Genomic DNA, 15,739 nt, shown 5'->3' on the forward strand with positions numbered 1-15,739 from the left:
CTAGGGATTTTATGTTTCTATGATCAGCTAACAGTCATTAGAGGAAATCTGTGGGAATAACACCCATGTCCTTCCTCCTCCTTCTCCTCAGCCCTCAGGCCCTGATTCCACAAAGACCAGCCTCGCTGTGCCTTTCAGTCTCTAAAGCCGTGCAAAAATGCTCCAAGAATAAAGAAGTTTTCACAACTGGTTAAGAATTTCCTTCTTTCTTTGGCTCTTGTTTTTCCATCAGCCTGTTGGAAGAGCACAGCCAGAAACCAGATTAGCCCGGGAAAAACTCTTCTTAGCTAATAAACATCCCACAAATACACTTTTTAGTCCTATTTTAGGTCAAATGGATTTGTCAAGTCAATAGTCACCCACGTATGAGGGATTCCTATAAATAGGAGAGACTTAAAATATTTTTAGTGTCTCCCTGACAGAGCTCCTTTAAAGTGCAAATGTGGCTGGAATTAACTGAAGGTGGGATCATTTCAAGCAAGAATCATTAAAAAAAGGAAAGGAAACAAGCATTTGAACTTTTAACCTTGGGGTTGCTTCCAGCCACAGCCCTTGCAGTGATAATTCAAAGAATTCCATGAAAATCTCTGTTCTTGGGACTCTTGAGGCATTTACCATAATATTCTCAGTTCCTCTTCTGTTATGAAGACAGGAAGAAATTATGCAGGGGAGTAGCTGTTTAAGTAGGAGAAAGTCTCCCCGGGGAGAATTGCAGACATTTCAGTGATAAATTGAAGCCCAGAAACCAACCGTGTCCTGGGCTGCATCCAAAGCAGCGTGGCCAGCAGGGCGAGGGAGGGGATTCTGCTCCTATGCTCTGCTCTGGTGAGACCTCATCTGGAGTCCTGTGTCCAGTTCTGGAATCCCCAGCATAGGAAGGATGTGGAACTGTTGGAAAAGGTCCAGAAGAGGCCAAGGAGATGATCCAAGGGCTGGAGCACCTCTGCTATGAGGCCAGGCTGAGAGAGTTGGGGTTCAGCCTGGAGAAAAGAAGGATGTGGGAAGACCTTAGAGCATTTTCCTGTATTGAAAGGGGCTCCAGAAAAGCTGAAGAGGGGATTTTTCCATGTGTATGGAGGGATAGGAAGAGGTGGAATGGCTTTAAATTGGAAGGGGAAAGACTTAGATCAGACATTAGAGAGAAATTTTTCACACTGAGGGTGGGGAGGCCCTGGCCCAGGTTGCCCAGAGCAGTGGTGGCTGCCCCATCCCTGGAGGGGTTCAAGGCCAGGTTGGATGGGGCTTGGAGCCCCTGATCCAGCAGGAGGTGTCCCTGCCCATGGCAGGGGCGGAACTGGATGGGCTTTGAGGTCCCTTTCCACCCAAACGATTTTATGACTCTAAGATCTCAGTTCGAGTGCTTCTCCTCCCTGGATATGTTTGCAATATTGTCTGAAGAAACAGATCTCAAATCCCTGCTGTGATCTCTTTCCCCCCAGGAGCGAATGCATCCTGATTAATTAGCAGGAATACTCCTGTCTGCAGCCATTTAGGAAGCAAAGGAAGTGGCTATTGTGATGAAGCACAGCACGCACGCTGGGTTCCACTCAAACAACATCGTGGGGATCCGAGGATGTAATTGCCGTGGTGTTTCATGCTCCCCGGAGCTGTGCTGGAGGCAGTTTAGTGGAATGGATGCTTAAAAACTGCCTCTAGCAAGCCCCGCTGCCTGCTTTCCCAAGTCTCCCATTGCCTTTGCTCCGCTTGGCAGGAGCTCCTTCTCCTCCTCCAGGAAATCCCCGTCCTTTCATTCCCCATCCCATGACTGCTGCCCTGGACTTGGTTAGCGCTGCAGGAACCCCTCCTCCACCGCTTCCATTCATCCCTTGTTTCCCATTTGATGCTTAGACTTCAAATTCCTCGGGAGATGGAGCGTCTCCGTGTTTTAGTTCCGCGATGTGGAGCTGCTGTTGCAATACAAATAACAAACGCAAACAACTCTTCCTTGGTAAAGTTTCAGCCCAGCGTCACGGGGTCCAGACCGGTTGGTGACCTGAGTAAACCAGTCTTGTTCCAGACCATGGCACACTCCTTCCTCAGCGCTAAATGCGTCCTGGGAGAACAACAAGATGTGCTGCCAAAACAGCAGAAAGAACCAACTCCCCAAACACGAGGCCGTCCTCCAGCTCCGCTATTGGAACCGCAGGTTTAAAGAAGTAACAGGAGGTCAATAAACCAAGCGCAGTGGTTTAAACTTCTGGTTTAAACCAAAGTTTAAACTTCTGAATAGCTCCTGACCACAAAAATTGTTGCCACTCAACAAGTGGGCAGCCTGATGCAGTGGGAGGTGTCCCTGCCCACGGCACAGGGGTTGGAACTGGATGATCTTTAAGGTCTCACCCAACCCAAACTATTCCATGATTCCATGATTCTATGATTCTATGATTCTAAGTAGGTAGTGAGGATCAGACTCCAGGACAATTATGCTGAAGCAGAGTGAAAAATGAATGGACTCTTTCCTTTCCCTCTCAGCAACGATTTAACAGCCACCGTAGTTAGGTCTGAGACTGCTAGAAACCACTTTTCTTTCAGACAAAAATATACGCTACACGCCTGCTGAAATGTATTTTCATGGTTAAAAAAGAGCTGTAATTGGCAAATGAAATGAGTGTGCTTTTGTGATCTGCTCTCATTCATTCTAGAGAAGAGGGGGCTGAGGGGAGACCTCGTCACTGCCTGCGACTGCCTGAGAGGAGGTTGTAGAGAGGTGGGTGCTGGTCTCTTCTCCCAGGTCACAGGTGACAAGATGAGAGGGAATGGCCTCAAGCTGCGCCAGGGCAGGGTCAGATTGGACATCAGGAAAAATTTCCTTCCCGAAAGGGTTCTCGGGCCCTGGCAGAGGCCGCCCAGGGAGGTGGTGGAGTCCCCATCCCTGGAGGGGTTTAGAAGACAGGCAGATGAGGTGCTCAGGGATCTGGTTTAGCAGTGGACAGGGACGGTTGGACTCAATGATCTCAAAGGTCTTTTCCAAGCAAACGATTCTATGATTCACTGATTCAGAGTCTGCTGTTTGAAATGAGTCTCCCTGCTGTTACAAATTAAGACACACAATCAGATTTAGGCTGTAAAAGCACCAGCATGCCAGCATTTAGAGCCTCATTCAAAGTGGCTTCTTGACATTTGCTCTACTAGTAATGCTTATTTTGATTGTGGGACCAGTAAAGCACCAACTGCTGAACTGGGGTGGCCGCTGCCTGCACCACTCTCAGAATCATAGAATGGTTTGGGTGGGAAGGGACCTCAAAGCTGATCCAGTTCCACCCCCTGCCATGGGCAGGGACACCTCCCACTGGATCAGGGGCTCCAAGCTCCATCCAACCCGGCCTTGAACCCCTCCAGGGATGGAGGAGCCACAACCTCCCTGACTCTTCCTGTGTAGCCACCAGTGCGGTGAGCTCCTCAGCCACATGGACTTTTGGCCCAGCCTGGCGTGGCCGTTCACATGTTCTGCTGCATAAAACCAGATAATTTAGTGTTTATGTCTTGTATTGCAGTACAAATACCATGAAGCAGAAGCTGGTAGAGGCAGTGAAAGAATCTGGGATGTGTGGATGGTGCTTGAGCCAACACGAAATGGAGGGAGGTGTTAGAATCAAGGAATGTTTTGTGTTGGAAGGGACCTTAAAGCCCATCAGGTTCCAACCCCTGCCATGGGCAGGGACACCTCCCACTGGATCCAGTTCCTCAAAGCCCCATCTCGTTCCTACTTCACTTCCTACTGCTGTGCGTGTCAGGTTGAGGTGGGTAAGCAACACTCATGATTTCAGCTGCTGCGATATTAAATTTCATCTGCTAATGCCATATGTTATTTGTGTGATAACAAATGTCCTGTTTTTAGCTCGTAAAGTGTTGAATGCTTTCTGGAATAATTTCTACCCTAACATGGCCAAACATTTGACAAACAGTGTTCCAAAATGTGCTTTGGGAGTCTTGTTTGATGCCAGCGTGTGGGTATCACAGAATCACAGAATGGTTTTGGTTGGAAAAGACCATTAAGATTACTGGATCCAACCATCAATCCAGCCCTGCTAAGTTTGCCACCACACCATGTCCTCAGGTACGACATCTACTTACTCATCTTTTAAACATCTCCAGGGATGGGGACTCAACCACCTCCCTGGGCAGCCTGGTCCAAAGCTAGGGAACCCTTTCAATAATGAAATTCCTCCTAAGAACCCCCCTGCCATGGGCAGGGACACCTCCCACAGGATCAGGGGCTCCAAGCCCCATCCAGCCTGGCCTTGAACCCCTCCAGGGATGGGGCAGCCACCACTGCTCTGGGCAACCTGGGCCAGGGCCTCCCCCCACCTCATTGTGAAGAATTTCTTCCTAATGTCTAATCTAAATCTCCCCACTTCCAATTTAAAGCTGTTCCCGCTCATCCTATCACTCCAGGCCTTTGGAAGAAGCCCATTGCCAGCTTTCCAGGAGCCCCTTTCAGCACTGGAAGGAACTCATCAGAAAAATATTCACAAACCTGAAATTACCTCATTTTTCTGCGTGCTGATGGAGACCACGATGTCAGATTGAGCAGAGCTATTCCTGCCCTCTCTCCCCATTTTTTTTTCTAGAGTTCTTTCCTCCTTTCCCTAAGTCAGAGGACATGAAGTTTCTGATGGCTCCAAACAAGATTTAGAGCGACACAGCCAGTGCTTGAATTGATTTTTCTTCACTAAATTTGCTTCATCTTTTCTTTTCTAGGCTCTGGATATCAATTAAAAGAACACTGCTCTTTTGTCTTGTGTTGCTCCCCTCCAAAATAATGAACTGTTTAATACACCAGAGGCAATTTCACATTATCTGGTTTAATGAGGAAGGTTGTGACAGAAGATTTATTGCCCTTTCTGATCTGCTAATGTATTTTCCCAACCATCGCAGTGAACCAATCCCCGTGTTTTCATTCCACACTATTTTCAGGGGTTCATTAGTTGTGGACTAAAAATAACAGCGAAGGTCTCACTTTGAGAGCTAATCCAATTTTTTTTAATTGGAAATAAAATTTGATGAGACAACTTTCTAATCACAACAGCATCGAGCACTGAGACCCTTACCGAGTGTTTTGTCCAATGTGAAGCTTCCTGTGACTGCACATAAAGACCTGACCTAGAAATACAAGCCATGACGGACAAACCTAGACTTTTCCTTAGACAAAACACCCTGTGTCACCCCAAGCAATTGGGCTGTACTCAATTCCAAGGCCGTAGTCAATTCCAATTGAGGCACATGAAAAAACGGGGCTGGCAGTGGACCGGTGCTGCCCAGGGAAGTACCAGTGGAGTCACCACGGAATGGTTTGGGTTGGAAAGGACTTTGAAGCCCATCAGTTCCACCCCCTGCCATGAGCAGGGACACCTCCCACTAGATCAGGGGCTCCAAGCCCCATCCAACCTGGCCTTCAACACCTCCAGGGATGGGGCAGCCACTAGTGCTCTGGACAAGCCCAACTCTCTCAGCCTGTCCTCAGAGCAGAGGTGCTCCAGCCCTCAGATCATCCCTGTGGCCTCCTCTGGACTCACTTCAACAGATCCATGTCCTTTCTGTGCTGAGAGAGTTGGGGTTGTTCAGCCTGGAGAAGAGACGGCTCCAAGGAGACCTTAGAGCAGCTTCTAGTACCTGAAAGGGATTAGACATTAGGAAGAAGTACTGCACAAGGAGAGTGGTGATGCCCAGGTTGCCCAGAGCAGGGGTGGCTGCCCCATCCCTGGAGGGGTTCAAGGCCAGGTTGGACGGGGCTTGGAGCCCCTGATCCAGTGGGAGGTGTCCTTGCCCATGGCATGGGGTTGGATCTAGATGGGCTTTAAGGTCTCTTCCAATGCAAACCATTCCATGATTCTATGAATTACATTGTGGCTCCATCATGGCAGCTAGAGATCCAGACACTACTCCAGCTGATCCAGACACCACTCGGACCAGTCCCAAACACACCTCTTTCAAGGGATTCTCCCCAGCAATAAAATAACCACAGTACTCGCGTGAGGACATCCTTGGGGCACGACAGTCTTTTCCAAAGCTGCCAGGATCCCCGTAAGAAGGTGTTACCCATGACGTGCCTGCGGGGAGGTTGGGCTGAGGAGGCGTTTTGGCCAGACAACGCATCGCTCAGACACCCAGGGGATTCCTCAAATGGATGTAGGGACGAGGGAAGTTATTGCACCTAACGTCAGCCCCACGCTATGGATCTTACATGCATAAGTTATATATTTACGTTCAAAACTCCATTATTCATAGAGTTGAGTAAACAAGTATTGATTTTTACACTGTAGAACAGATGAGTATTGCTAATGATGCAGACGCTTCTCTTCTGTCCTCGGTAGCTCTGACCTCATCGGTGCTTCCTGAGAGTCGGATTTAACAAGGACAATCAAGTTGAAAACCAGTTCACTGCCGCTGTTTGGAACGGAAATCGATGTGCATCTCTTTCTGAATGGACAACTCCTCCACCCACAGCACGTCACGTTTGGCTCATCCTACGGCTGGATTGGATGCTAAGCCAGAGAGATGCAGATGGAAAGCAAGCGAAGAAAGGCCGTGGGAAACCATCTCAGCCCCTACAAAGTAACCTTAGCTCTCCTACCTTATGGGAAGAGGCAAAGCCACGCTGGTTGTGTGACTATAGCAGAAAAAGGAAGCGTAAAGGTATTTAAAAAAAGATAGAATCTTAGAATCGTGGAATGGAAGGGACCTTAAAGCCCATTCAGTCCCACCCCTGCCCTGGGCAGGGACACCTCCCACTGGATCAGGCTGCTCCAAGCCCCATCCAACCTGGCCTTGAACCCCTCCAGGGATGGGGCAGCCACCCCTGCTCTGGGTAACCTGGGCCAGGGCCTCCCCACCCTCATTGTGAAGAATTCCTTCCTAATGTCTAGTCTAAATCTTCCCCCTTCCAATTTAAAGCCATCCCCCCTCAGCCCATCACTCCAGGCCCTTATAAAAAGTCCGTCCCCAGCTTTCCTGCAGCCTCTTTCAGTACTGGAAGATGCTCTAAGATCTCTTCGGAGCCTTCTCTTCTCCAGGCTGAACAACCTCAAGTCTCTCAGCCTGTCTTCATAGGACACTACTCTTCAGAAAGGCCCTGCTATCAGTATGTGAGCTCGCGTCAAGATTTCTCTTTATTAAGTATTTCTGTCTATTAAATGCACGATACTACCATGCACATTTAGGGGTTGTAGAAAAAAACCTTTAACTGCCTTTCCCAATACTCCGTTACTTCAGAGGTTAACCAAAATCACTGCCTTCACCAGTAACTTTGCTCTAGTGAATCAATGGACAAGTCCCTTATTAGATTTTTATTGCAGATAAAATTGAGAGAGAAAATCGCTGGGATATACTTAAAAATGGGAAGGAAATGTACGTTTACACTAAAAAGGTCTCTGAAGGTCTCTTGTTTCATAGGAAGGAAGCTGTCATTATATTGCATGAATGATAAAAAATGATTAAAGTTGAAGCGAGACAGGAAGCTGATAATTTGATTTATTGTCTTAATGGCTCTGATTCATGAATAAATAATATAATGGTTTATGTCTCTCTTGTAAAAGAAGTAGAGAAGAGCAATTTGTCTAATAAATGACTCCAAAAATTACAGCTGAGTCTTGTTTGCCACATTTGTTCTATTTAAAAAGAACGAGCGAGTATCTTATTCCTTATTACTTACTAAGACATTTGTTGTATTATTTATAAGAGTCAAAACCCTTAACTAAAAGCCACTCATCTCTGACCACAGTCTCCCATTAGCTTTAAATTCAGGAAAGAGAAAGGGATTGATCACTGGATCAATAAATCTAACCTGAGAGATGACTAAAAGCTTCCTTTAACCTCCTTCCTCCAGCATCCTCTTTCAAAAGTATCCCCCTTCTTAATTATTTAAGAGCACATCGGTTTTACAGGAAGGACACGTATGAATGCATCACACAAGGATTTCTTCTTTCTGTTGGGAACACACCAGCATCTTCAAAAGGAAAGCATTTACATGATGATCACTAGTTTGGGGTTTTTTTAAGTTGGATGTGCTACTACACATCAGAGAATCATGGAACGGTTTAGGTTGGAAGGGATCTTAAAGCCCATGCAGTTCCACCTCTGCCATGGGCAGGGACACCTCCCATGGGATCAGGGGTTCCAAGCCCAACCTGGCCTTCAACACCTCCAGGGATGGGGCAGCCAACACTGCTCTGGACAACCTGGGCCAGAAGAATTTCTTCCTAATATCTTATCAAAATCAGACATCTTCCAATTTAAAGCCATTCCCCCTCGTCCTATCACTCCAAACCCCTGTAAAAAGTCTCTTCCCAGCTTTTCTGTAACCCCTTTCAGTATTGGAAGCTGCTGTAAGGTCTTTTTGACTGAACAACCCCAACTCTCTGCCTGTCCTCACATCAGAGGTGCTCCAGCCCTCGGATCATCTCCACGGTCTCCTCTGGACCCATTCCAAAAGTTCCATGTCCTTCTTATGTCAAGAATTCCAGAACTGGACACAGTACTGTGGGTGGGGTCCCATGAGAGCGGAGCAGAGGGGCAGAATCCCCTCCCTCACCCTGCTGGCCACAATTCTTTTGGTGCAGCCCAGGACATGGTTGGTTTCTGGGCTGCGAGCACATGCTGCCAGGTCATGAGCTTCTCATCCCCCAGCACCCCAAGTCCTTCTCCACAGGGCTGCTCTCAATCACGTCACCCCCCACCCTGTATTGATACACATATCCTGTCCCAAACATGCCCTGGATTTCACCAAGCCAAGTGCTGAGAACAAGAAAAACGAGAAGAAATGCGTACGCCCAATAATCGGACACGCAGACTGCCCTGAACCCATCAATGATTCTGATGGAGTTGAAGTTGCTGTGTATCGACGGCACCAGGCCAACAACTGACATGACTGTAGAGCTGCAAAAAGTCACTTCAGGCCAAAGCAAACTCCAGAGAACACAATTAATGGAAAGAGTGTTTAATTTTTTTGAAACCGTCCTGTAAAAATAGCTCGTATATGCAGTTTGCCCAGCACGCAGCAAGAGCCTGGCCTTCTTTCCCCCTTTATAGCAAAATAATCTACCAAGACCAGATCTCTTTTCTTACCAGACGCTGTTCACACTGATTCAATATACCATGTTTCTGCTGTCCTCCTATGGAACCACCTCCAAACCAACACAAACTTCTGCGTGTGGACACAGTTCCTGATGCAAACCAGGGGGGCTGTGACCTGAGGTGACATCCTCGCTCAGCCACTGACGTGCTACATAATCTCGAGCACGTGTTTTTCCACACGTTTCCATACCTTTCCTTGTTTCACATTTCATCTTCATCCTGAAGAACTTGGGATCTGTCCCTTGCAAGAGCTTGGGCTCAGAAAATGGAAGTTCTTACCCTGTTTCTGAGGTTAATTTTTTAGAGGGCTTCAACACTGACCTCCAAGACTTGGTTATCTTTGGATCACACTTCCGATACAAGGTGTTATAAAGTGTTAGCAGAGTGAGCAGCACCGTTAATGACAGTGGAGGGGGAAACCTTAGGACAATAGCTATCGACATATTGTAAAACCAGTTAATTTCTACAAGGCTTATCAAAAAAAAAGAGAGACAGAGAGAAAAGGCCACAGGGATGGAAGCAAAATTGACCTTTTGAGCTCCCATCCTTCATCAAAAATGGGCACTTCATGAACGGATCCTTCTCTCTCAGACTGCACGCATAACACAACATCAGTTGGGAGAGATGTCGCACAGGTATGGCGCGGACAAAGGAAACAGGAAAAAATGGTGAACTTCCACAAAACCCAATCCATCAGTATTTTCTACATAGGCTTTTTCTAAGTAAATGCAATTAACTGGCCACCAGTCCAAAGGCACTACTCTTACACACCACACCTTCTTCCCCAGCTGCTGTGTTAGAGAGCTCTCCTAAAACTGGAGGGCTCAGTGGTTTTAGGGTGAGGGATGCAGCAACTACTGTCAAAACAACATAGGCTGCATACAGAATGGCCCTGAAAACACAGCGTGATGCGGAACTACAGCCCCTAAAAGGTTCTTTCGCAGCCTTTCATTTGGAAGGGATAAAAACTTTGCTGATTCTGAAAGAGACAGTAGCCTTCCTGAAGGTCCAAAGCAGGGGCGACTTTTGGTCAAAGCCATTTTTTGTGGTCTTGCAATAAAAGTGCTATTTTATAAACTCTATATCCAATTATGAGCTTTTTGCCCTAATTAAGAGGTCCTGAAAGAGAATTTTAATCAAGCAGTCTGCAAATAAGATGGGTAGATGAAGTACTCAGGGATATGATTTAGCAGCGGACAGGTATGGCTGGGCTTGATGAACTCAAAGTTCTTTTTCAACCCAGTGATTCTGTGAAATATCTCTGCTGTCACTCTGTGAAGTCAGATTTGAACCAGCCACGCAAGTCGCAGGCCACCACTCCTCCCCGATGGGTATCACGTAAAGGAGCAGAGCAAAGATGATCCCTGCTCCTCACTCCGCTTGTGTTTGGAAAATGGCAGTGACAGATAAAAGGAGAAAAGGATTTACTGGTATGAAGTCGTCCTGGGTAAAATACAGTGGTGGCTGCCCCATCCCTGGAGGGGTTCAAGGCCAGGTTGGATGGGGCTTGGAGTCCCTGATCCAGTGGGAGGCGTCCCTGCCCAAGGAAGGGGGTTGGAACTAGGTGATCTTTAAGGTCTCTTCTAACCCAAACTATTCTACGATTCTATGAATCTAATTTCCACATGGGGGAGGGAGACTCTTAGCTGGCATAAGCTGGTATAAGCGTATCAATAAAGCCACACTGATTTATAGCGGCTGAGTTTGTCCTGTAGCGCATTCATTCATGTGCGAGGCGATGGATTGATGTGTTAGCGTTTTCTCCCTGGAGACTTTGGTTCGAAACCTATTTAAAACACAGTGAAAACAAACGGGCTGGTCTCTAAGCAGATGTCCCTGGAAATCTGTTTCTATCATCACAGTGACAGCAGTTGAGTGGAAAGGACATTCTCTGCTAGGGGGGCAGGGGAGCAGGTTCCCTGGTGGAGCTGCATGGCAAAGCCTCCTCGATAACTCCCAAGGACACCGTTTGCAGGATGGATTTGACATCCACTAATCCACAGGATTTTGTACAAGGTGAAATGAAAAGGTTCCAATAGAAATATCGCTTGGTCTCAGCCTGCGCTCTGGGAGTGAGACTCCACAGCACTGTGCTCTGCTGCTCTGAGCCTGCACGTGTCAGTAACCTCAGGCACACAGGTAATTGCTGATTTGTGATAAGATCTTTTGCATGCCTGAAATTAAACAAACTTGTAATTCTGCAGGGTCGGGGTCTCAGTTTCAAAAGGATCCTAAGAGGATACAAACACTCCCTGCCATCAAAGGAGAGGAAGCGTTGTGGTTAGTGGAATGACAATTACAGCACAGAATCACAGTATCACTAAGGTTGGAAAAGACCTCTCAGCTCATCCAGTCCAACCATCAGTCCAACACCACCACGCCTGCTGAACCATGTCCCCAGGTGCCACGTCTACATGTTTTTCAGCCTTTCGAGGGATGGAGACTCCAGCACTGCTCTGGGCAGCCTCTTCCAGATGAAATGCTTCCTAATATCCAATCTAAACCTCCCCTGGCACAACTTGAGACCATTTCCTCACATCATATCACTTGTCACTCAGGAGAAGAGACTAACACCTTACTCCAACTTCCTTTCAAGGAGCTGTGGAGAGCAATGAGGTCTCCCCTCAGCCTCGCTCACTCCAGCCTAAACAGCCCTCAGTCATGGAATCACAGAATGGTTTGGGTTAGAAAGGTCATTAAAGCTCATCCAGTTCCATGGGCAAGGACACTTCCCAGTTCAAAGCCCTATCCAATCTGGCCTTGAACACCTCCAGCCAGCCTCAGCATGAAGAATTTCTATCTAATATCTGATCTAAATCTTCCCCCTTCCAATTTAAAACCATTGCCCCTCATCCTATCGCTCCAGGCTCTCGTAAACAAGTCCCTCCCAGGCTTTCCTGGAGCTCCTTTCAGCACTGGAAGCTGCTCTAAGGTCTCCTTGGAGCCTTCTCTTCTCCAGGATGAACAACCCCAACTCTCTCAGCCTGGCCTCACAGCAGAGGTGCTCCAGAGGTCCCTCGGCTGCTCTCAGAGCCCCTGGGCTCCAGCCCCTTCCCCAGCTCCGTTCCCTTCTCTGCACGTACTCCAGCCCCTCAGTGCCCTTATAGTGAGGGGCCCAAAACTGAATCCAGGATTCAAGGTGTGGCCTCACCAGCACCAAATATGCCCTGACCTCACCATGGCTGATCCAAGCCAGGATGCTGTTGGCCTCCTTGGCCACCCGGGCACATGCTGGCTCACATTCAGCTCCTGCCAAACAGCATCTCGCATAGTTGCGTCAGAGAAGTTCTGGGTCCAGGTTTGCAAAAGGAGATGAAGTGAGTACAAGCAAAGACAAGGGAACTGCAGGTTGCTCCTGCACTGCCTGGAGCTGCGCCCCGAGGCCAGCCTGGAAGCAACAGAGTTTCTTTTGCCTGAACACAGATTCACTGACGCCTCATTGGGATTTCACCACTACTTCAGCAGCAGATCTGCCTATCTGTGTAACGCAAGCAATGCTTTTAGGGGCATTATCCACGCATAGCTTTTCCGTACGTGGAATTTGGCAGGAGGCCAGTCCACCAAATGCTTCACATTACAAGAAAAATCTGTGGACTTTTAAAAGTTTTTTTAAAATTTACTTATTTGACAGATAATCCTCCCACTAACAAAGTGAGAACATTATTCATTTTCCCCTCAGGATCAACCAGGCAAGGTCAGATAGTTTAATATGTGAGTTTTAAGGAAGTCTCTCCTTTCTCCTCCTCCCACTCCATGCCTTATCATTCCAGAAGCAGCAGCTCCCAGGGTGAAAACTGGGTGTCTTCTGTAATGAAATAGTAACACAGAAATGGAGTTATCACGTCCAAGCCCCATCTATCATAAGTAACTACATCATTACCCCTTCCAGACACTGATCAAATCCTGGTTTATGAGCAGTTTGCTTTTTACTGCTATTACACCTCATGAAAAGCCGTTCCAGAACCCTGCTGCTCGGGCAATGACAAGCCTTGCTCTTTTCTTAGAACCATAAAATGGTTTGTGTTGGAAGGGACCTTAAAGCCCATCCAGTTCCACCCCCTGCCATGGGCAGGGACACCTCCCACTGGATCAGGGGCTCCAAGCCCCATCCAACCTGGCCTTGAACCCCTCCAGGGATGGGGCAGCCACCACTGCTCTGGGCAACCTGGGCCAGGGCCTCCCCGCCCTCACAGCAAAACATTTCTGCCTAAGATCTCATCTCAATCTCCCCTTTTTCACCTTAAAACCATTCCCCTCATCCAATCCCTGCACTCCCTGAGAAGGAGCCCCTCCCCAGCTTTCCTGAAGCCCACAGGTTTTTCCAACCAAAATCTTTCCAAGACTGGTTTCTACATGTTTGTTCCTGTCCTGAGCGTTGTCCTTCACTTGAATTGTTTTTCCCCTCCCTGGTGTTTAGTCCCCTGATGTATTTATAGAGAGATTGTATCCTCTTTCAAACTTCATTTTGCTAGGAATAGTAATGTTAGAAATAGACTGATGAATTTACTGGAGCGGATAGGGACAGACACACGGACACACACACAGAGACAAGAGCACTCGTTTTAAAAGAAAGGCAGAAAATACAGATGAGTTAATCTTCAGTGAACAGTGCATTATTTCAAACATCTGGAAATACAATATAAAAGACAGATCAGGTTCAAAACTGATTTTAAGGGGTTGTAGATCTAAAGACTATCCATCTATAGAAATACCAGAAAGCCTACCTGAAATTCCATAAAACACTAGTCTGGGAACAGTACCAAAAGCCCACAACGAATATAATCTCTAAAAAAGGGAGCTGGGAAGAGTCAAAGTACATCTGGATAAAAAAGCCTTAGACAGAGGCTAGTTTGGGGGGTAAATAATCTGCAGAAATAAAAATAAATCAAATCGCTATGAAAATAAAACCCTAGAAGGAAGAAAGACTAAACAAACTATTTTTCTGTTTAGAGACAATTTCATTCTCTCATAAAAGCATTTCCTAGCTTTGCTGCTCTGGTACGTCAATCCGGAGAACTCTAACTTTCGACTTGTAATGATATTCCTTCAGATACAGCTTCACTGATGGAGGAACGGGAAGCGCGTCAATGCCATCGTATGTCGTACAGTTGCAAATAACCGTTCTACAAATATGCTGAAGAGAAAAAGGAAAAGTCCGGTTCAGCGGAGTGGATAAAAGTGGCTCAAAGAACATACAGGAACTTGGATCTTTGTAGTGTTCTAGGAGTCCCGTGATGTCAGGAGAATGGAAGACACAAGGATCGTGGGCATCGAAGCTGAAGTTGTGATTCCACTGCTCTATCCGCGCATGGAGGGAACGACTGTAGCGCCTGAAGCTCACGGAAAACAAATAGTCTTCCTGGGCAGAATCCCGTAACAAAAACGTCCCCTCTGGCTTTCCTTCCAGCAGCGCCTCAGCTGCGTATTTATCCATGACTCCCCAGTAGCAGGGATTGTTATTGATCTGGAGGAGGTCTGGGACAAGGCAGTGGACATAATCGATCTGTGTATGGTATTTTGGAGGCGTTTCCATCCGTAGCAGCTCATCATCCGTTTCCCATTTGGGCTTGTTTCTCTTTCTGGAACTCGTGCACAGCGTTATAACTTCGTCGTCAGAGTCCATATCGCTCTCGTCTTTACTGCTCCTTCCCACCCTACCTGTACCCAACTCAGACCTTGCGTCACCCCTGGAGGAACCACTGTCGGTGAAATCGCAGGATGGGGAAGGAGAGTCCGTTCCCCCATTGGCACTCTCATCGTCTCGCAGCTCATCATCCCTTTCCTCCTGCTGGGATAAATCAGCAATTATCCAGTCTTCTGCTTTTGGACTTATAGGGGCTGTGTGTCTCTTGATCAAGTGCCACCGAAAAGCCAGCTCAGAGCGGGGAGGGAAAGGACACTTATCGAGCATTAACTCACTGATATGAATTTTCCTTTTCGATGGCAGTCCTGAAGCGTGCCGACTGCTACAATTCTTTATGGGAAAGCACTGACCCACGGCATCTTGCAGTTTCTGTTTGAGAGACCGGCCTAAAAACCTGTGACCACACGAACGGTCTAAATCCAGCTCGATAGATGAGCAGCTGTACTTCCTCTCTTGGCTCCTTAAATTAGTCCCTGATCTTCCTGCAGCGCTTGCTGTTTCAACATCAGAACAATGATCACTCTTTTTAGACCAGGAGAGCTTCTTTCCACTCCAGACGTAACCATCCTTTCTGTCCGCGCTTCTGCTCCGGCTGCTTTTGGGTCTCACATCTGCGTTTTTCATGTTACTGTCCTTATTTTCTGCCATTGTGACAGCTTTGCTTCACAAGTTGCCAGAAAGCAAGTGTGTTTTCCTCGTAGGGTTCTTCTATGTCAGGGAAGCTTTGAGGCACCTTCTGGAAGTATCTAAGGAAAAACAAACCACAGTTGGTTTAACAGTGATGCACACACACAACACAAGACAAATGCAGACATATAGAGGACAACAATTAATTGCTAACTGTGTGATCAAACTGAACTCAACAGAACACCCTGCAAACACCAGCCTCATCCTAGATGAGGCTCTCTCAACCCTTTCCCAAGAAAAGCATCCTCCGGAATAAGCCACCTTATGCGTTTTCAGAGTATCCATTCTGAGCACACAGCAGAGCAGAGGGTTTAAGGTACTGGCAATCGTGTCATG

General features: G+C 47.3%; 1 protein-coding gene across 1 annotated transcript; it reads right to left on the reverse strand.

Annotated features, from left to right (window-relative positions):
- Nucleotides 1-13,419: 13,419 nt before the first annotated feature.
- On the reverse strand, nt 13,420-15,462 carry SOCS4 (suppressor of cytokine signaling 4). Its single transcript, XM_069856884.1, has one exon. It carries the CDS (start codon nt 15,362-15,364, stop codon nt 14,054-14,056), a length of 1,311 nt encoding a protein of 436 aa, XP_069712985.1. The 5' UTR covers nt 15,365-15,462; the 3' UTR covers nt 13,420-14,053.
- Between the last annotated feature and the right edge of the window lie 277 nt (nt 15,463-15,739).

The sequence above is a fragment of the Phaenicophaeus curvirostris genome, chromosome 5 (genome assembly GCF_032191515.1).
Source record: "Phaenicophaeus curvirostris isolate KB17595 chromosome 5, BPBGC_Pcur_1.0, whole genome shotgun sequence".
Lineage (NCBI taxonomy): Eukaryota > Metazoa > Chordata > Aves > Cuculiformes > Cuculidae > Phaenicophaeus > Phaenicophaeus curvirostris.

Coding starts and splice junctions, on each gene's coding strand:
- SOCS4 (XM_069856884.1), bottom strand. CDS start 15,364: ATGGCAGAAAATAAGGACAGTAACATGAAAAACGCAGATGTGAGACCC.